The sequence below is a fragment of the Martes martes genome (genome assembly GCF_963455335.1).
Source record: "Martes martes genome assembly, chromosome: 11".
Classification (NCBI taxonomy): Eukaryota; Metazoa; Chordata; class Mammalia; order Carnivora; family Mustelidae; genus Martes; species Martes martes.
Window position 1 is genome coordinate 19,046,202 of NC_137899.1, and position 24,275 is coordinate 19,070,476.

The following is a 24,275-nucleotide window of genomic DNA, read 5'->3' on the forward strand; positions in this document are numbered from 1 at the left end:
ATACACAGATGGAAATACCCCAGGGAGAGTTACCTTCCAGAAAGCAGCAGGGCTAGAGGGCTGGTTTGGGAAGCCATCAGCATCTAGGCGGTAACTGAAGCCAAAGGGGAGAACAGCAGGGGAGACCCTTGGCAATATCTGGAGACATTTTTGATTGTCATAACAGGTGGGGATTAAGCCGCCACTGGCATCTAGTAGGAGGAGGTCAGAGATGCTACTAAACTTCCCATAACGCACAGGAGCCAATAAAGAATTTTCTGGCCCCAGTGTCGGGAGCGCTGAGGTTGAGAAACCTGGCAGGGCAAATCAATGTCAAGTACAGGGTAACAGATTGAGTGCTAAGGCAGGGCCTGAAGACAGAGGCCCGTTGATAGAACCTGCTGATGATTCCTTCACTGCTGCTGCATCCCAAGTAGAACCACTAAAGACTGGCTCCCAGTGGCCCTCTCGGAGGGGGCCAAAGAGCTTCATAGAGAGCCTCTTACATTCTCCTCACCCCTTCTTAAAGGACATGCCCTGGGGAACATCAGAGCAATGCCCACAGCATTGTGACTTGGTATTTGCTGGGACAGACGCAGCAGGTTCCAGCTGGCTGCACCAGGGACAGCCCTTTCCAAGTTTGCCTCTTCAAACAACTCACGGGAAAAAGGAGCCGGGGTTCCGCTCTTTCTCAAAACTGTATTTTCTTCCCCTGTAGGAATTGAGGCTGCAAATATTTTTCACTAAGCCGGGGGGGTTAGACTCATTGGGTTTGACTGCTGGAAATGGCTGAGGATGTCATCTGAGTTATCCCCTTTGCATGATATTTCATTGGCCTGGCTTGGCATCCTAGGAGCTCGAGACCTGTCTGAAACTGGAAATATCTCTAGGTTGGCATGGCTGTGTTTGGCTGCTCTGGGCTTCCCCTAAATAGAACCCAACTGCTTGGATGAATCCTGAAATTTATTTGTGTCATTTGTCCTCTCAACTTACCATGTTTAATTCATGTTTCCTTAAAAAAAAAAAAAAATAAGATAGTGCATTTAAAGAGCTTAGCACCATGCCCAGCCCATTGTAAATGCTCAATAAAATGCCAGCTATATTTTTTGTTCCTTGGGCTATTTTAATTCTTAGTTCTGGTCAGAGTCAAAACTAAACTAACATTGTGAGTCTAAGCTTTGGAGGCAAAATAAATAAATAAATAAAAACAAAAAGCAAAAAAAAAAAAAAAAAGAAAGAAAAAATCTATCTGCCATATGTTCAGATTTCTAATTGAACTGTGTTTTCATGGTTTTTTAAAAGATTTTATTTAGGGGCGCCTGGGTGGCTCTGTGGGCTGGGCCTCTGCCTTTGGCTCACGTTATGATCTCAGGGTCCTGGGATCGAGTCCTGTATTGGGCTCTCTGCTCGGCAGGGAGCCTGCTTCTCCCTCTCTCTCTCTGCCTGCCTCTCTGTCTGCTTGTGATCTCTCTTTCAAATAAATTTTTAAAAGATTTTATTTATTTATTTGAAAGAGGGAGAGCATAAGCAGGGGGAGCAGCAGAGGAAAAAGAAGGCTCGCAGCTGAACAAGGACCCTGACGCAGGGCTCCAACCCAGGAACCCCAGATCATGACCTGAGCCAAAGGCAGCTACTTAACTGACTCAACCACCCAGGAGCCCCTAAATTATGTTGTCTTTTTTTTTAAGAGTTTCTTTATTTACTTGACAGACAGAGATCACAAGTAGCAGAGGTGCAGGCAGGGGTGGGGGGTGGGGGAGTGAGCAGGCTCCCCGCTGAGCAGAAAGCCCGATGAGGGGTTTGATCCCAGGACCCTGAGATCATGACCTGAGCCAAAGGCAGAGGGTTTAACCCACTGAGCCACGCAGGCGCCCCTGAACTATGTTTTTAAAGATTAACATTCAAGCACACCAGATGCACACCAGATGTTTCAAGCACATCAAAAATTAAGATTCTTTGTTTGATAAAATTCACAAGTTAAGTCATTTGGATTTGGCTGTGAATTTGCAAAAAAAAATTTAATATATGAACTTAATTATTTTGATAATTAGAGTGCTATTCATACTTTCAAATCCTTCATTAGATTAATAAAACTTTGTTTTCCTATAAAAAAATTAAGATTCTAGGGATACCTGAGTGGCTCATTCTGTTAAGCATCTGCCTTCAGCTCAGGTCATGATCCCAGGGTCCTGGGATCCAGTCCCACATTGGGCTCCCTGCTCAGCAGGAAGCCTGCTTCTCCCACTGCCTGCTGCTCCCCCTGCTTGTGCTCACTTGCGCTGCTCTCTCTCTCTCTCTCTGACAAATAAATAAAATCTTAAAAAAAAAAAATCAAGATTCTAGGCTGCTGGGTTGGAAATCACTTGGCGTGAAAAGGGAAAAAAAGTCTTTCAGATTGTGCAGTCCGGCGCTCTGTGTTTTCTCCTGGGTTGCATTCAGGCTGGGGAGAGGAACAGGGAGTGAGAAAGGGAGAGGAATGTTGGCGGATGGAAAACATTCCTCAACTAGAGGATGCTATTATTGCACCTTCAGACAGTTCTGTTCCTGGAGCAGGTACAGACCAAATGCCATTCTGGAAAAGCCTGAGCCCAAACTCATGTCTTCTAGTCACAACAATAACAAAACCCAACTCTGTGCAACTGGTGGGGGGCGCGGGGGAGGATGTGTTTATGTAACGTGTCCATCCAGCGCCGCACAGTAGTCTCGCCGCTCAGCGCCTCTCATGCCCCCTACTGGAGACAGCAAGCATGTTCAGAATTAAAGGGCCGCCCAAGTTCCCATTTCCCTCCAACTCTGTACTTGGGGAACCTATGAGGCAGAGAGGGCGCAAAGTTCAGCTTTGACCCAGATAGCGTCTTCCTCTCTCCTGAAATCCTCTCCTGCACCCTCCTGGATCCGGTGTCCAAAACGACTGCCAGAGACTCTGTCTCTTGGTGCGAAGAAAAAGGACTGGCCAGACTAAAAGGGAGGGACTTTGGGGAAATGCAGGCTTCCAGCCCGCGGCTGCGGCCCGGAGGAGATGATGTCACCGCTCCAGCAAGGAGAGGGCTAGGGGGTGGGGCGGCCGAGGGGGAGCCCGCGCCGCGCCCGCCGCTGCCAAGGGAGCGTTCAGGGCCCACGTCAGGGGAAGTGTCGGGATAAATAGGGTCCCGCAATGGCCGAGGCCGGCTGCGCTCGGAGCTGCCGGGTCCGGGACTGGAGCTGCCCGGGCGGGTCCGCGCCCCGCAGGCTGAGGGCTGGCGCTGCTCGAGCTCGGTGCGCCGGACGCCGGATACCCCCGGCCGGCCCCCGCGGCCCCGCACCGCTACCGACGGCAGCGCGGGCGGAGAGCCTCTCCCGTGCCCCCGAAGGACTTCCTCCCCGGGGAAGGGAGGGCGACAGACTAGGGGGGCAGCAAGCCAGGGGCCCCTTGTGCCTGTCGGGACGGCGGCGCGCCGGGGCAGTGCCATGCTGCTCTCCGTCCTGGCGGCGCTGTGCCTGGGGCTGCGCCTGGCGCTCTGCGTGCGCGGCGCGCCCTGCGAGGCGGTGCGCATCCCCATGTGCCGGCACATGCCCTGGAACATCACGCGGATGCCCAACCACCTGCACCACAGCACGCAGGAGAACGCCATCCTAGCCATCGAGCAGTACGAGGAGCTGGTGGACGTGAACTGCAGCTCGGTGCTGCGCTTCTTCCTCTGCGCCATGTACGCGCCCATCTGCACGCTGGAGTTCCTGCACGACCCCATCAAGCCGTGCAAGTCGGTGTGCCAGCGCGCGCGCGACGACTGCGAGCCCCTCATGAAGATGTACAACCACAGCTGGCCCGAGAGCCTGGCCTGCGACGAGCTGCCCGTCTACGATCGCGGCGTGTGCATCTCGCCGGAAGCCATCGTCACCGACCTCCCCGAGGGTGAGGCCGAGGGGAAGGACCGAGGGGGCGAGGGGCATTCTTGCCGCCTGAGAACCGGGCGCCCGCTTCTCCCGATGCCAGTGGCTGGGCAGTCAGTCCCCCGTCCCACTTCCGAGGGTTGGAGGAGGTGGGAAGGGCTGGTGACCTGACTTTGGGGTGAAGTCTGGTTTCCTTGGGGGAATTTCGGGAACTGAAGAACACCACGTCCATAGACTATGCGTGTATGTGCGGGGTGAGGAGGTGTTTGTAAAGAGAACCATAGAGGGCATTGTCATTGACAGGGAACAGCGGTAGCAAACACGCGTATAGGTGGGGCATAGGATGGCTCTGGGCCGGAGTTAAGCACTTGGCATGTGTCCTTGAGTCCTGCAAACGGTCCCACGGGATTCTCCAGTTAGCGTTAGCTCTTGAAAACTCTTGCGGAAAAAAACAGAATCGGTCATCACTCCCCACCAGGAGTGCCCTTTGTAAATTTAGTCGTTCTGAAAAATTGTGATGTCTGTTTCATGGTCAATATCTGTGACCTCTTAGTTAACAGGATATCAAGTTTTGCTTCCTTTTTTTAAAAAAATTTTGTCATTTTGCTGCTTTTCTAGGATGAAGGAGCAAGCTTAAATCCATTTCTTGAGATGAAATCTAAAAATATTTTCCATGCCTTTATCCCTGACCCAGGTTCCTGCACATTTAAAGAGATTATGGTGTTGTCTTAGTGTAGTTTCTGAGGTTCTAGCTCAGAGCATTGCCCAACACATGAAGGAGAAGTAAAGTGAAGAGAAAATCGAAACCCCTCTAATTCAAAGCTTCAGGAAAGAAAAATTTATTGCTTACATTTTGTAAATGATAGAAGGTTATGCTTTTGGGGGGGTTATATTTAGCTTTGGACTGTTTCTGCACTGCAAAAGGAGAGGTGGTGATTTGGGAATATTCTGGATATTTTGATTAGGGTCAACTGTCAACTCGGAAAAACCAACATTTTAAAATGGATTTGGAAGGGAAGTTAGCTGTGTGTATCAGCCAAGTCAAATGGACGCACATTCACATCATTTTGCTCGATGGGCAAAAAATCTCACTCAAAAGTCTTCTTTCCTAAGCCCAGGAATGTCTGTATGAAAGAGAGAATTGAAAATCACATGCCACTTTTACAATGTAGTATTATTCTTTTGTGATGCTATGCTAGTGTGTGTCTTCCAGCTGGTTCTTTATTCCAGCTGGGTGAACAGGCGAAGTCACTGACCACACCCATGCTCTGTGTGTGTTTCAGATGTTAAGTGGATAGACATCACGCCAGACATGATGGTTCAGGAAAGGCCTCTGGATGTGGACTGCAAACGCCTAAGCCCTGGTGAGTTCTCTCTCCTTGAGGTTCCCTCTTTGTCTCCTCCCCAGAGTGGTTTTTGGGACACTTTTTCCAACTTCTTGTCTCTCTTTCATCTCCTTCAGACCGGTGCAAGTGCAAGAAGGTGAAGCCCACTCTGGCGACGTATCTGAGCAAAAACTACAGCTACGGTAAGTCACCGACGCAGCCGTTCGCTTGGGGACTTGGCACGTTACAACAGCAGCCACAAAGATGATGACCAAGTGGTTCTGTGGGTTCTCCATGGCACAAAGACAACTGTCAAGTGCCTTGCTCTTCTGGGTAAATTAAGGAAAACCAAAGTAGCTTACTCAGGGAGAACAGTGATGTGGGTCAGAGTGCAAATTTGCCATCGAGTTCCTACGTGTCTTGGGGAGCTGGGCCAACCAGCCAGGCCGGCCCACCTGACCTGTTCTCTTCCTGAGGTTTCCTGCAGGATGGGTGCCTGATCCATGGGTTGCATTATCTGAGGCCCAGGGGCCCAGGAACTAAGACCCACCCATGTTTCTTTTTACTTATAAACACCTGTAAGTATTTAACATCTTAAAGGCATTGCGAGGAGATACGTACAAATATTGACATAGTTTAAATGTCCTCTTCTCATGTGGTCCGTATATACAATGAAATATTATGCAGCCATCAGAAGGGATGAATACCCAACTTTTGCATCAACATGGACGGGACTGGAGGAGATTATGCTGAGTGAAATAAGTCAAGCAGAGAGAGTCAAGTATCATACGGTTTCACTTACTTGTGGAGCATAAGGAATAACATGGAGGACATTAGGAGAAGGAAAGGAAAGGTGATTGGGGGAAGTTGGAGGAGGAGATGAAGGATCAGAGACTATTGACTCTGAGAAACAAATTGAGGGTTTTGGAAGGGAGGGGGTGGGGGGATGGTTGACCCTGGTGGTGGGTATTAAGGAGGGCACATCTTGCATGGAGCACTGGGTGTGGTGCATAAACAGTGAATCTTGGAACACTGAAGAAAATAAAATAAAATTAAGACGTTAAAAAATAGTCCTCTTACTGGAAAGAACGTCAGCACGTTGTTCGATGAATCAGGCTATTTTTAATTTTTTAAGTAAATTTAATTCTATTATCATCTGAAAGTAAATTTAATTAAAAATAAGTTCTTTTGGGGCACCTGGGTGGCTCAGTGGGTTAAGCCCCTGCCTTCAGCTCAGGTCATGATCCCAAGGTCTTGGGATTGAACCCCACATCGGGCTCTCTGCTCAGCGGGGAACCTGTTTCCCCCCACTCTCTCTCTCTGCCTGCCTCTCTGCCTACTTGCAATCTCTGTCTGTCAAATAAATAAATAAAATCTTTAAAAATATATAGGTTGTTTTTTTTAAAAGATCTTATTTATTATTTATTTATTTATTTATTTAAAATATATAGGTTGTTTTTTTAAAAAGATCTTATTTATTTATTTATTTATATTTATTTATATATATTATATTTATATATATTTATATTTATATATATTTATCTTATTTATTTATTTATTTGACAGAGAGAGAGAGAACACAAGCAGGGGAGTGGGAGAGGGAGAAACAGGCCTCCCACGGAGCAGGGAGCCTGATGCTTAACAACTGAGCCAACCAGTCTCCCCCCAAATAGGTTCTTTTAAAATATCTGTTTGAACTCCTTTGCATCTGTTAAATTACTTCTGCTGAAATAACAGGAACTGTTTTGGCAAAAGGGTCATTTTATTTGTTAACTTTGCTTTCTGTAATTCAGACTGAAATTTTAAGTCATGAACTTTATGCACATGTGTAAATAGGAAGAGCATGGCCATATAAAAGTCTGAAAAAGTCTGAAAAAAATAACTCTTATTTGAATTGTAAGATTTGAGATTATACACAGCCAATGTGGGTAACTCAACTGAACAAACAAACAAACAAAAAAGCAATGGTCTTTTCCAGTTGCTTTCATTATTGTTGTTTAAAACTGTTCTTTGTAGGTTTTTCCTTAATTTAATCTACTTTGTCCCTCATCTGACACGAAGAAGCCCTCCTCACTAACCCGAGTTTCACTGTCTTGCTGTTCTCCCTGAACTACTTTGATGATGAAACCATTTTCTATTTAAGTCCTTTGGCTTCTTCATAAACCAGCTTTCTAGGACGGAATCCAAGACAGATCCCTGCTAGGCTGATTCCAATTCCGTGGAAGGCAGTAATAGCAAGGAACCGAAAGAGCCAGAATTTAAAGTTTGATCAGGGACAGTGATGTTAACAGCCATCTGTAATAAGAGTTAGACTTCTGCTCACCGCAGACCTGGCTTTGACAGTCGGCACAATTAAAGGATTGAGAGCGGTGATCTTCAGAGACTCCTTCCAGTTCAGAAATGTTATGACTTTAATAACTTCCTTTGGAAGAGAGGAAGTTCAAGCATCAGACGGATGGTTGCACCAAACAAACTTTCAAGTGGCTTCTGAGGGGCGCCTGGATGGCTCAGTCCGTTGAGCATCCGACTCTTGATTTCCGCTGGGTCATGATTTCATGACCTTGGGCTCAGCGGGGAGTCTGCCTGAGATTCTCTCTCCTCTCTCTCTGTCCCTCCCCCTTCATGCTCCCCCCCCCATAATATATCTTTGAAAAAGCGGCTTCTGAACTCGCAAACATATGATCCTCACTTCAGATCCGCACAAGGCAGAGGATCAATAAATACTCGTTTCTGTGAGATTTTTATTCACGTTCCTGACATGAATTTCCAGGTATGACTTGAGCAAACAAACATACAAACAAACGAGACTAACTGTAAGATTTTAAGCCTGGGAACAATGCATGAGAGTCTCTATTCACGTCCTAGCTGCAGCCCGATCCGAGCAGTCAGAGGCAGAGCCCAGACGGAGCCTGCTGGTCCCTGCGCTCTTGCATCCCGCCGCAGGATCCGGGACTTGAAAGACAATGCAGACAGTATGATTGTGTGGGCTCCTTGCCTGCGTCTCGGCAGCTTGGACATGACCATAATTACAGGAGGGATTCTTTAAGAGAGGCTCAGGAGTTGGCGCGAAGACACCATCCTTCTTTGTCTCCAAAGGCGCCATCAGTGCTTCTTTCACTTTTCTTAAATTGCAGTCATTCACGCCAAGATAAAAGCTGTGCAGAGGAGTGGCTGTAACGAAGTGACCACCGTGGTGGACGTGAAAGAGATCTTCAAGTCCTCGTCCCCCATCCCGCGAACGCAGGTCCCGCTCATCACAAATTCTTCCTGCCAGTGTCCTCACATCCTGCCCCACCAAGACGTTCTCATCATGTGTTACGAGTGGCGCTCCAGGTAGGCACGAAGGGGCAGAAGCAACTGCACACTACTTCTAGAAACATGATTCTCATTTAGCAGGGATGGCTTATTTAAAGGGGGGGCACCCGTAGTTCTTTTTAAAAAGACAACCAAATAAATAAATAAATAAATCATTTTAATAGATGCCACTGTTGCCATATCACATATCCTAAATATCATTGACTTCCTCATGGCATTAAGGAAAAAATTGAAATAGGAGTATTTGAATGGAATCCTTAAAAATCAATTTTGGAATTCATTAAGCAACTTCAAAAATTTAGCAGAAAAATTGCTATGAGTTAAAACAGTTCTTCTCAAACCTTGAATCAATCTTAGTGTGGCAAATCATGAATATTTCTTAAGAGCTCTTTAATAACTTACAGATCTAGTAACGTTGGCCATTTGAGATGACAGGTCCACGTTTTCCTTATATACAATAGAAGTGTACAATATTTGTTTGATAAACCGTTAGACACACACCCACATACACAGTCACACTCACAGACACACATACACTTATCTCTAGCTGGGAGTGTGCCTCTCTACCTCTCTTTCCTTCACATCTTTTTATATATTGGTACATTCCTTATAATGGAAAAATGGAAGTCAGCAGACCAGGTTCCAGGAAGGACCCCATAACCCGCTGCAGGCTGTATCTCCAACAAAGTGACTCCTTTTGTATAGAACCTGTCTTCCCTTTGATTCCCTGTCATTAATGCTCATCGGTTTCCTCTGGATGCAGCTATGGACTCTCTCTCCAAAACCCCTTTTGAAACTGACCTCACTTGACTACTTCCTCGATCTGTACCCTATCAGTACTTGGGTACCCTCCTCACACCGCCTGTGCCACCTTGTGTTCTTGGCTTTAAAGCTGTTCTTGGCTTGATAGCTTGTCTCTCTAAAGAAACTGAGTGAATGAGGGTTGACTGAATGTTTCTGGGCTCATCTCTTGCCCAGATGTTTGTACCTGCTACAGGACGAGTTGCCGTTCTGGGAACGTTCCGGACCGCTCATCATTAAATCCTATTTGGACAGATGAATGGATTATAAATGAATTAAATAACCACTTTCCTGTCATCTTTTCTATTTACTTGTAGACTTAATGTAATTCTGATGAAAATACCAGTAAAAATACTTTTGAATGACTGGGAGTTGTGTCTTCACAAATGATGCTGATGATCATTTGGAAGAACAAACGGGCAAGGGCTTGTAAAGGAGATTTTTGAAAATACCTTTTGAAAGGAGATCTGCCTTAGGAGAAACAGAAAACTGGTACAAAGCTACACTTGCTAAAGCCGTGTGGGGCAGGAATACACATATAGGTAAATAACACAGAGGAAGCAAACTTGAAACAGATTCTAATGCAGGAAATAACTTATGAAGGAGATAGAGCAAATCAATTGGACATGAATATATTATTTAGTAAATGTTGCAAATATTTTAATTTGGACTAGTACATATTTTCACTTTAAGCTGTACTATAAAATAAATTCCAAGTGGATTAAAGAGATATTTTTAAAATGTAACTATAGAGGATAAAATTAGGTGAATAGATATACGAAATCTGGATGACAAAGTACTTTGCAAACATGAAATTAATGTAAGAAATTACAAGGGAAAAATGTCAATACATACTTTTGATGACATAATATCATGGACATACAAATCACCCAAAAAGGACAATAAATATTAAGAAAAATACTTGCAATAATTATGACAAAGGAATAGTAACCTTCCTCTATAAAGAGTTCATATTTGATACATTAAGACTCCAATATATAAATAATGTATACATAAATCTATACAGACAAGTTCCAGAAGAAATACAATTTGTAAATACATTTACCTCTTTAATTCTGCAATCCAAATTAAAAAATAGTTGGAATAAAAGTTCAACCATTCTGAAAACAGTTTGGCGCTGTGCATGGAAAGCTTTGGAAAAAGACATAGTCTTTGACCCAATAATTCTACTTTCAGAAATCTGGCCTAAGGCAATAATAAGTCAGTGCACACACACACACACACACACACACCCCATATATATATACATAAGGACATTCAACACAATGCTGGCAATAGTAGCTAAGCAAATGGAGGTTCAATAGCAGAGAAAGGCCCAAGTGTATTATGCATATCATTGTTGAAATATTTTATGGTTATTAAAGCTGTATTTTTTAATTATTCTAATTATGTGAGAAAATGCGTATAATAGAATGGTAAAAAGAAATGTACAGTATGATCTAAATATACAGTGTGATTCAAATATATGTATAGGTACAAGGAAGAATAAAAGGAAATGCTAGTAAAATATGAATGGTGGTTATGTGGATTGTAGAGTGAAGGGTTATAAAGAATTTTGGTTTTTTACAGTTTTTTGTATTTTTCAACTTTTTCCTTTCATAATCAGAATTGCTCAAGATCAATTTCTTTTTCTCAGGATGATGCTTCTTGAAAACTGTTTAGTTGAAAAGTGGAGAGATCAACTCAGTAAAAGATCCATAGTAAGTATAAATGGCAACACTACGGATATGGAGTTAAGGGCATGTGAAGAAATCGCTAAGCCGGGGGATTCTTCACATTCTTCCATCTCCAGGCTCTCAGGGAAGCCTGCAATAGCAGCACTATTTATCTTTTGAATAAGTAAAGAGCCCAGCTATTCTGACTTAGAAGTTGTAGCATGAACCTCTCTTCAGCCTCAAAGGGGATTTGGTTGCATTCAATACTGATCGACTGGTTATTTCCAGATTAAATTAGGTGTTTTTTTTTTATTTTCTTTATGGTATTTCATTTAACTATTTTAGCAAAATCAGTCAGGTACTTGACCAGAATTAACATCCAGAGGGCTTAAAATAGACATAGACACGTAAGGGTGTGAATACGCAATTCTAAAATTCATGCCGTCTCTGTACAAAGCATAATCTTTCCCTGTATTTAAGATATTTATAATGATGTTTGTCAAAATCAATTATCTACAAATTGTAATCATTTTGTAGCCAAATCTATGATTTTAGTGGTAACATCATTGAAATATTGGTAATTCAATTAAAGGGGTTAAAATAATTTTTTTGCCCAGAGATATCAGATCACACCAGAATTAAAGAAATCATGTCATTGGTTGGAAATGGTTAAAGCGTCCCCTCTCCTGAAAATACGTTTAGATATATCTGGGAGAATTTGTGTTTTCAGGTTCACAAAAGGTATTAGAATGGCCTGTGGCCTTTCAGTTTGCGAGGGAAAAGGCTACTTTAGTACTGGCTTATGGAGAAAGTATTTTGAACACAGCCTCTCCCACTCTGTGCATTTCAGAATAGCAGGTTGGTCACATCTGAGGGAAAAACTCAGGAGCTGCTCAGAAGGGCACTTAGCCTTACTGGACAGAAAATTCTAGCAGGATTGGCTATCCAGTTTCCAAGACTACAGTAGAGTAGAAGCATCAATGTAGAAAGCACGTCCACCATAAGGACCTGAGAGGAAAGCAAGCTTTCAGGAATCCTAGCTGTCTGGGCCATTCACTTTTGCAGCAAATATTCTAAAATGCTTCCGTGAGAATTTGAAGCACCACATAGCAGCAGACGTGATGAGTTTATTATTCCAGAACAGACTAGAATTGCGCCCTGGGAGGGTGGGGACCGTGTCTCTCCTTTCCCTGTATTTCTAGTGCCTTGGACAATATCCAGCCTGCGGTCTTGCTCAAACTCTTTGCTGAATGAAATATACTCTAACGAAGCAGGGGCGTTAGGTTATAATAAAAGGCGTTGTCTATTCAAGTGGACTCACTTTTTCGGGTTTTCTTCCATCCTGCTGTTTAAATGAATAGTATTTCTTTATATTATAAGCAGTAAGTCCTTTTCTGTCAAGGAAACAACTCTCCAGAAAGTCTCATCTCTCATCGGGTCCAGGTGGCTAAGGCTTGAGTGGATGACTAGAGGTGGGACGGGCTTCTGTCTTCCTTTGGGTGGAGGAGAATAAGGTGAGCCCACCCATAATTGCGCTAGGAGACCCCCTGGCCTTCCTGGTGGGGCTGGATAGACTTCTGCTCTCAGCCATGTCCCAGCCTCTTTAGAAGGCCTTGCTGGGCAGGAATGTCGCATTGCGGGGCGATGGGGCACAAGTAGCATGGCCTGGGGACTTGGGCCCTGGGGTCAGACTGGTGAATTTGAATCCCAGCTCTGGCATTTGTCAGCTGTGTGGCCAGCTGCAAAGGCGCTCTGTGCACCTGTTCCCTGGTCATGACCATGGTGTCCACCTACAGGGCTGTTGGGAGTTTCCGTAAAATGAATGGATATCAGGACTTTGTCCCATCCTGAGTGCTTTTCAGATCCTCTGTGTACGCTAAGTGCTCGGCAAGGCGGGGTGGCAATTTCGATCTCTGTTGTCATGACTCAGCTATTACAGGGAAAACAGTGGCATCAGTTCTGACATCCATTCAGCAGCATTACGCAGTGAGATGTACATGATGGTCACGTTTGCCTTTGTTTCCCAGCAGTGGGAAGAGAGGCTGCAGGAACAGCGCAGGACTGGTCAGGACAAGAAGCGAACAGCCGGGCGGACCAGTCGTAGCAACACCCCAAAACCAAAGGGAAAGCCGCCCGCTCCCAAACCAGCCACCCCCAAGAAGACCATTAAAGCTAGGAGTGCCCAAAAGAGAACAAACCCCAAAAGAGTGTGAGCCTGCTGCTTTCTGGAACTGCCTCCCAGGATGAGGCCGGGTGCCGCCCAGCCTGGGGAAGGGCCCACTCCCCTTGCCTTAACAACTACAGCGCTCCCCGTAGACACGTCTTGCAGCATTTTTTCTTAATGATCTGCTTCCATTTTTCTTTTCAAGCCACCACAAACCATAGTGGTAGGTATGTCCTTTGGTGTGGAAGGTATATGAAAGCTGAACGCGGGTGGACAAAGCTTCCCGCGGCGTAATGCGGAGTGGCCTTCACGGTGCCTACTCTGGGAGATCTCTGTGTTGGGCAAAGACGCTTTGGTTCTTACATTTGACCTAATATGTGCATTGTAAAATAAATGCCATATTACAAACAAAACACCCTTTTTTTTTTTTTTACAATATGTTTTATTTCGGTTTGACTTGTGTTGTTAGAAGGTTCGTGATATTTTAAGATGGGATTGGAAATACAATGATTCTAAGGAGGAAAGCGGGAGGAATGAATGTCTAAAAGAGCCTTATGTGTTTGCTGTTTGAGGAAGAATTTCATTTCATTGTGATGAAAGGGAATTTTTGAACATAATCTAGAAAAGCAGAATGTGGAAAAATTGTATTTTTTTTACAAAGAACCCTTTTAGCTCATTTTCAGCCAGAAACTTTGGAAACTAAAAAAATAATAATGATAACTAAGTCAATAAAAGGGAAAGGCAGGCACACTGCATCCGGATCCTTGTTTCCCGGCTGCCATGCCGTGGGTTAGAAGGTGCTGAATTCACTTTCATGATGCTTCTCATTAGCAATGGTCTTGTAGCACCAGAAACAGGATTCATTTCTCCTATTATGATTTATATACCAGTGACTCAACCTCCAAGAATTTCACATCCGTGGATATGGTGCTCATGTCATCTCCCAGGACATCCCAGGTACCTTGATGCCAAGCCTGAGAGAATTTTCTGTCTGCAGATTGCTGGTGCTTGCAAAGGTGCCGTGGGCCCAATGTGGGGGTAGGGGTGGGGCAGGGGTTGGGGGCCAGGACTCCAAAGTCCCTGGTTCTCAGCCGACTCTGGTACCCCAGCCACACACTAGCTCTGTGCTCGGAAAGGCAACTACAATCACTTCTCCATTCGAGGAGTTGGAGGAACAATCTGAAAGCTGAAGTATATCTCCTTTGCTTTCCCAATGTCCCTGCTTCCCAGAGAAGGCGTGAAGTGACCTGTCGTGCTCACACAAGATCATTAGACACACAATCTCCTCTCATCCCTGTAGCCATCGGGACACAGAAGAGAGGGGGTTGCGTAAACCCAGGGGAGAGTGAAGAGATGGGGTTAATAAGAATGCAGACACAGGCTCCCCTCTCCGTTGTCACCCCTGCAGGGCGGTGGAGTTAAAGGAGTCCAGTAGAGGGACCCACACAAGGGTACCAACAGTATACTCAGTGTATGGTGCTGCTCCGTTAAAGGTCAAACTTTGCTGGCCCTTAAGGAAAGCTGGAGAAGGTTCAGCGTAGCACCACACCAAAGAAACCCACACCAGGCCGTTATGAGGCATTGGCAGCCTAGCCTACCTCCTCAGCATTGTAGGGATTCTCCGGGGAGGGGAATCGGAAATGGAACTTTCCACGGAAGTGGAGACAAAACACATATATAAGAAAAAGTCAACACTTTAAGTACAATACTGAAGGGATTAAGGGTTTGAAGAGGACTACATATTTAAACACTGTTTACTTTAAATATTTAACTGAAATCACGTACTGAATATTAGACGAAATGTAGTACTTCACTAGGAACATTAACACCTTACACAATTCTTAACTAAGCACGTTTATACGTTAGACAATATATAACCGCGCACATATATCCATTTGCTTAATCGGCAAAAGATGAACCAGGCCACTCGGTTTATTTATTTTGATAAAGTCAAAAATGAACATCAGCCCACACTGAGAGTAACGTGTCAAGGGCGGTGGTGGCCTTTGTGTGAGAACCAAAAATTTCTTTCTCCCTTCAATATTTTCTCTATCGAAATACATGTGAGAGGAGTTAAATAAAAATATATGGAAAGGAAAGCTGAGACATTGAATTGAGACTTGTTTGAGAGTGGGGTTATTTAGTGAGAAAAAAATAACTTATTTCGCAATATTTGGATCAGCAAATCTCATAATTAAGGACAACTGCAGGCATTTTTTTCAATAATTGTGTTGGTCTTTCAATAAGATGGTAAACATGTATTTTCTATAAAGTATTTAATAAATGCATAAAGTAAAAATAGTGGAATTAAAATCCTAGCTAATCCTACACATGGCAATGCAGAGGTAATCACTGTATTTTGATATACAATTTTCCACGTGTTTCCTATGCATTTATATACTGATTTGGGGGGGGGGACCCAAGAGCTTATTATGCATACTGCTGATTAACCTTTCTTCTTCACTCAGCCTCTTATTCAGACTAGTTCTCATGTCAATAAAGCTGATGCCACCCCATTTACAATGGCTCTGTTGTATTCTATGGTGTGAGTTACTTGACAACCCCCGATGTTATTAGGGATTCAGGGTGTTTCTTAACTAAACGTACAGAATAACGGAATCGATGTCTTGATAACTCATATCTGTGCACAGCCTTAATTAGTTCTTTGGGGTAAGTCAGTTTAAATAGCATTGCTGGGCCAAGGGATATGCCCACCAAGGAAAGTTCTTGATTACAGTGTCAATTATCCATCAGGGTGTGGGACCATAAATGGGTGAAAATGCTGGCTTTCCAAAACCTCACTATGGTTTAGCCCTGTCAGTATTTCTGTATAAATTTTAGCTGGGAACTGGAAGTCGCCTTGGGCAAAGCTCTGCTCTTTGTCTGTGAACCACCCCTGACAACACTCTCAACACTGCAAACGCTCAGAAGCTGGGGGCTAAGTGATGAAGCCCCTCAAAGAGGGTATAGTGGAGGGGCACCTGGGTGGCTCAGTGGGTTAAAGCCTCTGCCTTCGGCTCAGGTCATGATCCCAGAGTCCTGGGATCAAGCCCCACATCGGGCTCTCTGCTCTGCAGGGAGACTTCTTCCTCCTCTCTCTCTCTCTCTCTCTCTGCCTGCCTCTCTGCCTACTTGTGATCTCTGTCTGTCAAATAAATAAATAAAATCTTAAAAAAAAAAAAGATACATATGGAAAAGGGATCTGAAGTTTCTTAAAAAAAAAAAAAAGAGGGTATAGTGGACAGAGAGATGATAGATAAGATAGAGACTTCTGGGGAAAGCCTGTGCAACCTCCTCAATTTTTTAATGAATCAAATTTACTAATATAACTGGTCAGCTAGAGAAACCAAAGAATTAGGGTGTAGCAGACATGCCATGAGAATTTGGATAAATAGGTTAACCTTAGTTTCTTCCTTTCTAGTTGGAAACCAATGTAGTGTAGGGATGCCGGGTGGTTCAGTCGGTTAAGCGTCTGCCTTCCGCTCAGGTCATGATCTCGGGGTCCTGGGATCAAGCCCCACGTTGAGCCCCATGTTGGGCTCCCTGCTCAGCGAGGAGTCGTCTTCTCCCTCTCCTTCTGCCCCTCTCCCACCCTGCTCCTGCTCAAAGAAAGAAAGAAAGAAAGAAAATGAAGAAACCAATGCAGTGTGAACACACTTTTGGTTCCTGTCCTTGGATGCTTATAGGATTATCTATTGCAAACTTACGATAAAACCCTTTTTCTTGGGGTAGCTCTAGGGTACGTCTGTTTGGTGGAAGCAGTCCCTGAATTAAAAAACAAGGGCACTTTTTTTTTTTTTTTATCACAAGTCTCTACCTGCTGTTAGCACTGACTCAAAAAACAAAAGTGGTTACTTGGAATTGTGGAACGCAAAAGTTGAATGGTACCTTAGAAGTCATACTCTAGCCTGCAGGAGAAACCTACACCAGGGATTTTCTGATGCCTCATGTGGAAGAGGGGTCCCAAAGTTACTCAATTTTAACTTAACAGATCAAAGGGCTCTGCTTTGTCAGTAACATAAACCCAGGCTGTTAGAGGAAAGCCTCATGTTATCCACCACAGAAAGAGCAATAAGAGAACAAATTAGCTCTTCTGGTCGTAGCATGATATGTGCCAATATTGATCATAGTTCCTAATGGGAAAATATTTTTTTGTAAAGTACTTTACACTGGAAGATATATTATGTCACAGGGACAGACATGCCAACCAAAAACTTTAGCTCATTGTCAACTTTGTGGCTTAACTGATGAGCAAGCCCAAAATGGACTTAATCGTGGAAGGATTCCGTTTGAGGAAATGCCTGTGAGAGAGAACCGAAGGGAGGTAAACAGGGCTGGCAGGGAGAACAGTGTGAGGGAAGGAAGTTTGGGGGAAAACACTTCAGACTTCCTTCATGTCTTAAGGAGAATTGGGCAAGGCTGTGGGGGAAGTGTTGAGACAAGCCAGACATCAAGGAGTCCCTCATCTCCCAGGACCAGCTCTGCCTTTGTGTCCTACCATACTCAGTCACGGAAGGGGAGCAGCCCATGGCCACCTTGGCTTGGCGCAACACTCACAATGCATTTCAGACTGTAGTGTCTGGAGACCTGGTTAGTCACAGTTCCTGTGGTTGGTGTCAAGCAGCAAACGTCTGTCAACTTCTGTAATTGTCATCTCTAAACTATTTGAATCTGTGAAACCCCAAAACTTTAACATCTTCATGTCTTCTTGATGTCTTTTCTGTTTTATTTCAAATTTATTGAAGAGAAAATGCACCGATCATAACTACAGTCTTACGGTATTAACCCTTCTACCCAAGACAGGTCTCTTTGTACTAGAGTGTAAGGAATGGCAGTGATGAGGTAGTTAATAAGGCCATTCATGGCAGTAATCAAGTCCATGATGTGTAATTTTGCCTTTAAAGGTCTACACAGTGTAAGCATAGGCATATCTAGCTCAATATTTTTAAGAGATCAGTTTTATGACTGGATAATTCTAAAATATGTAGCTGCAATATCTACATGAGACCACTTTATAGTGGCGAATTTGGATCACATGAGTGATGTACTGTGAAAGAGAAAAAGAGCATACCTTATTAACAATTAAATTTAGCTAACAGGGAAGACTCATAACCAGAGGGCTGACTCTAAGTGTAACAAAGTTGAAATAACATGAATAACACGATGTGGCATAAAGAACTTTGGGATGAAGCAAAACATGGTATTATGAATAACATTCCGTCATGTATCGAGGGATATCTAAAATGCTGTCATTGAATCAAAGTGATGCATTTTAAAGTTCATTAACATTTTTAGTCTTCAAATAATATCAAATATTTATTATGTCTTTGGAATATTTCAGCAGCTGAAAATCACATGGATAATTGCTTAGTCAACTTTCTCCCTTTATTAAAAGGATTAAGAAACTGACTTTGGAGGTCATCCAAAGTAGTTTCCAAGGGATGAGCAAGTAGAAACACAATTCAGGCAAGATTCAGTGTCGGGGCATCCACTCCAGTGAGCAGAAAGGGCAGCAAGAGAGTCCAGGAAGAGGGCCATAGTGTAGGGCACAGCATATTTTAGGAAATCTGTCCATTTGCTTCAGGGTATCCATTTACAGAGAACAGGATCCATGGAGGGGATGCTGGAAAGTTTTGGGCTCCAACCAAGAATGCTTCAGGTCTCCTGTCTTGGAAGGTGGCTACAGGGACTAAATGGGGCGAACAAAAAAACTGGCTTCAAGATGGACAAGTGATGCAGTCCTACAGGAAAGAGGTTGTTTATGGACAAACTCTTTGGAATTCATAATCCCATTTTGTAGTCTTCAGTTGCTTTGGCCACAGTGGCTCAAGACATGTGTTTTCTGCCACAAATCCAGCTGAGATTCAAGATCAGCCCACTTAGCTGGGGCCCTGAAAAGGTGCTAGCCTCTTCTGTAACCTTCTTCCCCAGGAGTGAGAAGACATTCACTGGTCCTGCCAACCCTGGCTCCCATGTCCTGCCTCGTGCTTCCGCGTTCCTCCCACTAACTTCAATCTCGAGACCAACACCAACACAAATTAAGATTTAAGTCAATATATCTCTTTGGACAGTGGTTATCAGATTTCTGGTGATTTAGCTCAAAACTAATTCTATAATCCTAAGGAAATAGCCTTTCCCTAGTCTTGCTTATAAAATCTTGATACAGATAGGTACACATATGTGGACAACTGAGTGAAACATGCCATCTGCTGGTGAAATGTGTTATTAATTTCAAGAGAGTTTGAACGCTTCTGAAGTTCTGCACAATTCCTGAGGGGTCCAGTGTGCCACTGGACATAATTCTACTACAAATACCCAAATACTACCAGACATATAAAGCAGCAGATAATAGTATTTGATCTGAAGGAGTAGGGAATGTGAAGAAAGTTAAGGTAAAGATTTTTACTATATTTAGTCTTCTGCACAATAACCAGTTAATTGATTTACCCTAGTGTTTTTCTAATGCATTCTGAAGAAAAATTGAGAAATATCCCTCCTGATAATTTACAGGTGCTTCTCAGACATAATGTTGGAACACTAGAGTTCTGAGATGAGCAATGGGTTACTAAGACTAAATAATCAAGAGGTAATGTCAGCAAGATGGTGAGTAAGAAGCACTGGGCCCTCCCTCTGCAAACTCACCAACTCAACAAGAGTTCATGGACAAGACTCCTTTGCAAGAAATCCAGAAACTAAGTGAAAAGCTCCCACTCTAAGTGACCGTGAAAGCCAGCCTCAGTGAAGCCAATAGGGAGATTTGGGACACACTGTGACCCAAGTCCCTGCCCATACAGCATAGCACCATACAATCAGAAAGAAGCCCCCTAATGCCTGGCTTCTCCCAGGAGTTGCTTTGCATGTCCAGTGCCCCAATTTTCCTGAGAGGGATCTCAGAGGACAAACCTGGGTCTCAGAGCTTGGATGGATCAACCACAGCTCAACAACCAGGTGAGGGTGGACGTGGCAGCTTGAGATGGCAGAAACCGTAGCTTCCCCTTCTTCCCAGTACAGGGAGAGAAGATGAGAATGTCCAGGTCTGCAGAGAAGCATCTGGTAAAAGCAGCTGGTGCTACATGGGGTTTGGCCCTAACAATCTACCAGCCTCTACATCAAGGGTATGGTGGGGGGAACCACTTGCCCCAGGCAGACACTCAGGTTGGGGGGGAGTAATGGGGGGGAGGCCCTGGTCACACAGGCCTGGAGGGTGTGGGTACCTGAGACGAGGCATCAGGGAGCAAACTGCACAGCACGTACCACGTGACTCTCAGTATCCAGGGAGCCCAGGTGCCCAGCCCCATGAGTGCATGGTGGAGACAACAGGCTGAGGTGCCAGCGAGGGCACCTGCAAACCACACCCTGCCCAGGTCCAGCCTGTTCAAAAACAAAGTTTTCAACATAAGACACAAACATGTAAAACTCCCGGAAAAAAAAAAAAGAAAAAGAAAAAGAAAAGAAGAACTAAAAAACAAACAAAAAGGGGGGGGGACTTCATGAGATTTTCTTGACATTGGTCTTGGCAGTGATTTCATAGATATGATGCTAATGACACAGGCAACAAAAACAAAAATAAACAAGCAGACTAAATCAAACTAAAAAGGTGCAGCACAGTAAAGAAAGCAGTAACAGAGTGCAAAGTCAAGCTGTAGGGGCGCCTGGGTGGCTCCGTTGGTTAAGCAAAAGACTCTTGGGTTTCAGCGCAGATCATGATCTCGGAGTCCTGGGATCGAGCCCCCGTCTCAGCGGGGCGTCTGCTTGAGGATTCTCTCTCTCTCCCTCTCCCTCTGACCCTCCCTCTAATTGAGTGTTCTCATGCACGCACTCTGAAATAATAAATCTTTTTTAAAAATTTTAGGGGGAGAGTCAAGCTGTAGAATGGGAGAAAATATTTGCCATACATCTGATTAGCCAAATAATCTCCATAATACATTAGAAGCTCAGACAACTCAATAACAAAGAAAACCTAGTAACTCCCTTAAAAAATGGGCTAAGGACTTGAATTGACTCATCTCCAAAGAAGAAAAACAAATGTCCAACAGGTGTATGAAGAAATGTTCATCATCACTCACCATCCGGAAAATAGCAAAGTCACAGTGAGATGCCACATCGCAGCTGTCAGAGTGGCAGACATGTATGTGTTCGTGAGGGTGCGGAGAAAATGGAGCCCTTGCGCTCTGTTGGTGGGAATGCATAGCAGCGCGGCTGCTACAGAAGACAGTATGACGGCTCCTCAGAAACTTAAAAACAGAGCTACCAAAAAATACAGAACTACTAGATTATCCAGGAACCCCGCTCCTGGGTACATATCCAAAATAATTAAAAACAGGATCTTAATATTAATAGTCACATATTCGTTGCAGCACTCATCACCATAATAAACATATGGGAACAACCTGATGTCTGTTGACATGAATGGATAAAGAAAATGTGCTGTAGGCATACAATACAATATGATTCAACCTTAAAAAAGAAGGAAATTCTATAAAATGTGACAACACGGATGGACCTTGAGGAGATTCTGTTAAGTGAAACAAGCCGGACGCAGAAAACAAGAACTGCATGATTCCACTTTTATGAGGTATCTAAAATAATCATATTCAGGGTGCCTGGGTGGCTCAATGGGTTAAGCCTCTGCCTTCAGCTCAGGTCATGATCTCAGGGTCCTGGGATCAAGCCCTGCATCGGGCTCTCTACTCGGCGGTGAGCCTGCTTCCCCCTCTCTCTGCCTGCCTCTCTGCCTACTTGTGATCTCTCTCTCTCTCTCTCTCTCTGTGTTAAATAAATAAATAAAATCTTCAAAAAATAAAAAAATTAAAAAAATAGTCATATTCATAAAATCAAAGACAGGAATGGTGGTTACCAGGGGCTGGGGAGTGAGAGAGGGGATAGTATTCATCAATAGACATAAAGTTTCAGTTAAGTGAGATGAATATGCTCTAGCGATCTGCTATACAACATTGTGCCTAGAGTCAACAATAAAGCCTTGTACCCTTAAAAATCGTCAGGAGGATGGAGCTTGGCGTTCAGTGTTCATATCACAATAAGATAAATAATCAAATTTTGTGAGTACCTTAATATTAGAGTTTAGAAATTAGGATGGGAAGTTCATCATACAAGAACATCATTCTAACTCGCGTGCATTCCAGTATGTTCTCTCACATGGGATGAAAAGGAGATGTCATAGCCAACATGCTGGGAATTACACAGAACTCTGGCTAAAAGCTGAAAGGCTTCACTGTAGTAAACATCCTCAGATTACATCCTGAGAGGGGAACATGCCAAAGCCAGTGGAAACTTTGGCTTATTATCAACTTCATCCCTGCAGAGATTTGCATTGTCTTAGTGTCAGGATAGCAGGTACATAGCCTGCACTCGTCCTGGAGTTAGACTGCAAATTCTGTAAATCAATAGGACACCTTTTCGGAGTTTATTGCTGAAATGGTTAGAGTCAAATTTTTGGCCAACCTCTAAATACACATTAGGGCTTTCTATGCATTTTGTATATAACTCCCCTCCTGGCTTCCCTGGATCCATTCTACACTCTTCTTCCACATAATCCATGTTCTTCCAAGTTTTGTTCAATCTTTTCAATCAATCAGTAAGCCACCCTAAATCCTCTCTGAAAGACAGGGTAAAAAGAAACATTAAAATTTGTTTGAAGGTCACATTTTTAATTATTTTATTATTATTTATTATAATGCACAGCCAGGTTTTTCACCTTGAGGTGAGTTTTTAACTTGAGGTAACACCAAGTTTTCCTCCAAAGAGTATCTTCCTTTCATTCCTCCCAGAAAGCTGTGCCACATGGTTATATGCCAGTGTGAACTTAAACACATTATCTTCTCAAAGTTCTAAGAAAAGAAAGAATACAGTTAGTAAGATACATTACAAAGCTAATTTTAAAGCAGTTATGAGTTTCCATTTTGTGCAAAAATCCCTTACATATGGTAGAATCACCAAGCTGGGGAGATGGTCTCTTTTCTTTACAGATAATACTGCTGGTTCAGCAAGTAAGTAATCAGCAAGGATTTACAACCCAATAAGTTAATGAATAAATTCTTTTGACACGGTTAAAAATATTAACTCTAAGTAACCACAGCTTCCTACTCAATCGTCTCAAGGATTCAGAATTGCTAGTCAAGCCAAACGTGGGGAATAGAATTGGAAGGAACTGACAAAGACACAGGACAGAGAGTGCAGCGCTTTTACGGAAGATGATGGAGAGACTAGAGGGGGAGTTGTGGCAGAATGACTGGGGAAGGAGCTGCAGAGTTCAGGGGAACTCTGAGGACAGAGGTACCCAATGAAGAGTTTTAGGAATTTCTTGGTGTTGTGTTATATTTTTTTGGAAAAAAAAATAATAAACAACTCCTTTATTTAGTATCTCTTCAAGAAACTTCAGTAAAACTTACTTTCATTTACAGATTTTACTGTTTGAATTGCATGCATTTTTTTTTTTTTGAAATGTGTTGCAAAAAAGCCAAATTATAGCAAGGGCCCAAGTGTCCATCAACTGATGAATGGATAAAGAAGACGTGTTATACATACATGATGGAATATTACTCAGCCATAAAAAAGAATGAAATCTTGCCATTTGCAATGACATGGATGGAACTAGAGACTATTATGCTAAGTGAAATAAGTCAGAGAAAACAAATACCATATGATTTCACTCGTATGTGGAATTTAAGAAACAAAACAAATGAACATGGGGGGAAGAGAGAGAGGCAAACCATAAAACAGACTCTTTTTTTAAAAAAAATTTATTTATTTATTCGACAGAGAGAGACACAGTGAGAGGGAACACAAGCAAGGGAGGGTGAGAGAGGAAGGAGCAGGCTTCCCACAGAGCAGGGAGCCCGATGCGGTGTTCGATCCCAGGACCCTGGGATCATGACCTGAGCCAAAGGCAGACACTCAATGACTGAGACACCCAGGTGTCCCCATAAAACAGACTCTTAACTATAAAGAACAAACCGAGAGTTGCTAGACAGGGTGGGGGGGGTGGGGAAATGAGCTGGATGGGTGATGGGGATTAAGGAGCTGATACTTGTGATGAGCACTGGATGTTGTATGTAAGTAATGAATCACTAAATTCTACTCCTGAAACCAATATCACAGTGTATGCTAACTAATTGGAATTTAAAT

General features: G+C 43.6%; 2 protein-coding genes across 2 annotated transcripts in view; one reads left to right on the forward strand and one right to left on the reverse strand.

Moving 5' to 3' along the window:
- Window positions 1-3,151: 3,151 nt before the first annotated feature.
- On the forward strand, window positions 3,152-13,825 carry SFRP4 (secreted frizzled related protein 4). The gene is made up of 6 exons (XM_080818561.1): window positions 3,152-3,871; window positions 5,133-5,213; window positions 5,312-5,377; window positions 8,309-8,507; window positions 10,948-11,011; window positions 12,994-13,825. The coding sequence occupies exons 1-6, from the start codon at window positions 3,427-3,429 to the stop codon at window positions 13,177-13,179; spliced, it is 1,041 nt and encodes a 346-aa protein (XP_080674687.1). The 5' UTR covers window positions 3,152-3,426; the 3' UTR covers window positions 13,180-13,825.
- An 8,959-nt stretch (window positions 13,826-22,784) lies between these two features.
- Window positions 22,785-24,275, reverse strand: part of NME8 (NME/NM23 family member 8) — a 59,876-nt gene continuing 58,385 nt past the window's right edge. Inside the window, exon 16 of the mRNA XM_080818939.1 lies at window positions 22,785-22,978. Within this exon, the coding sequence (XP_080675065.1) occupies window positions 22,971-22,978 (8 nt within the window). The 3' untranslated portion in view covers window positions 22,785-22,970. The remainder of the gene's footprint in view (window positions 22,979-24,275) is intronic.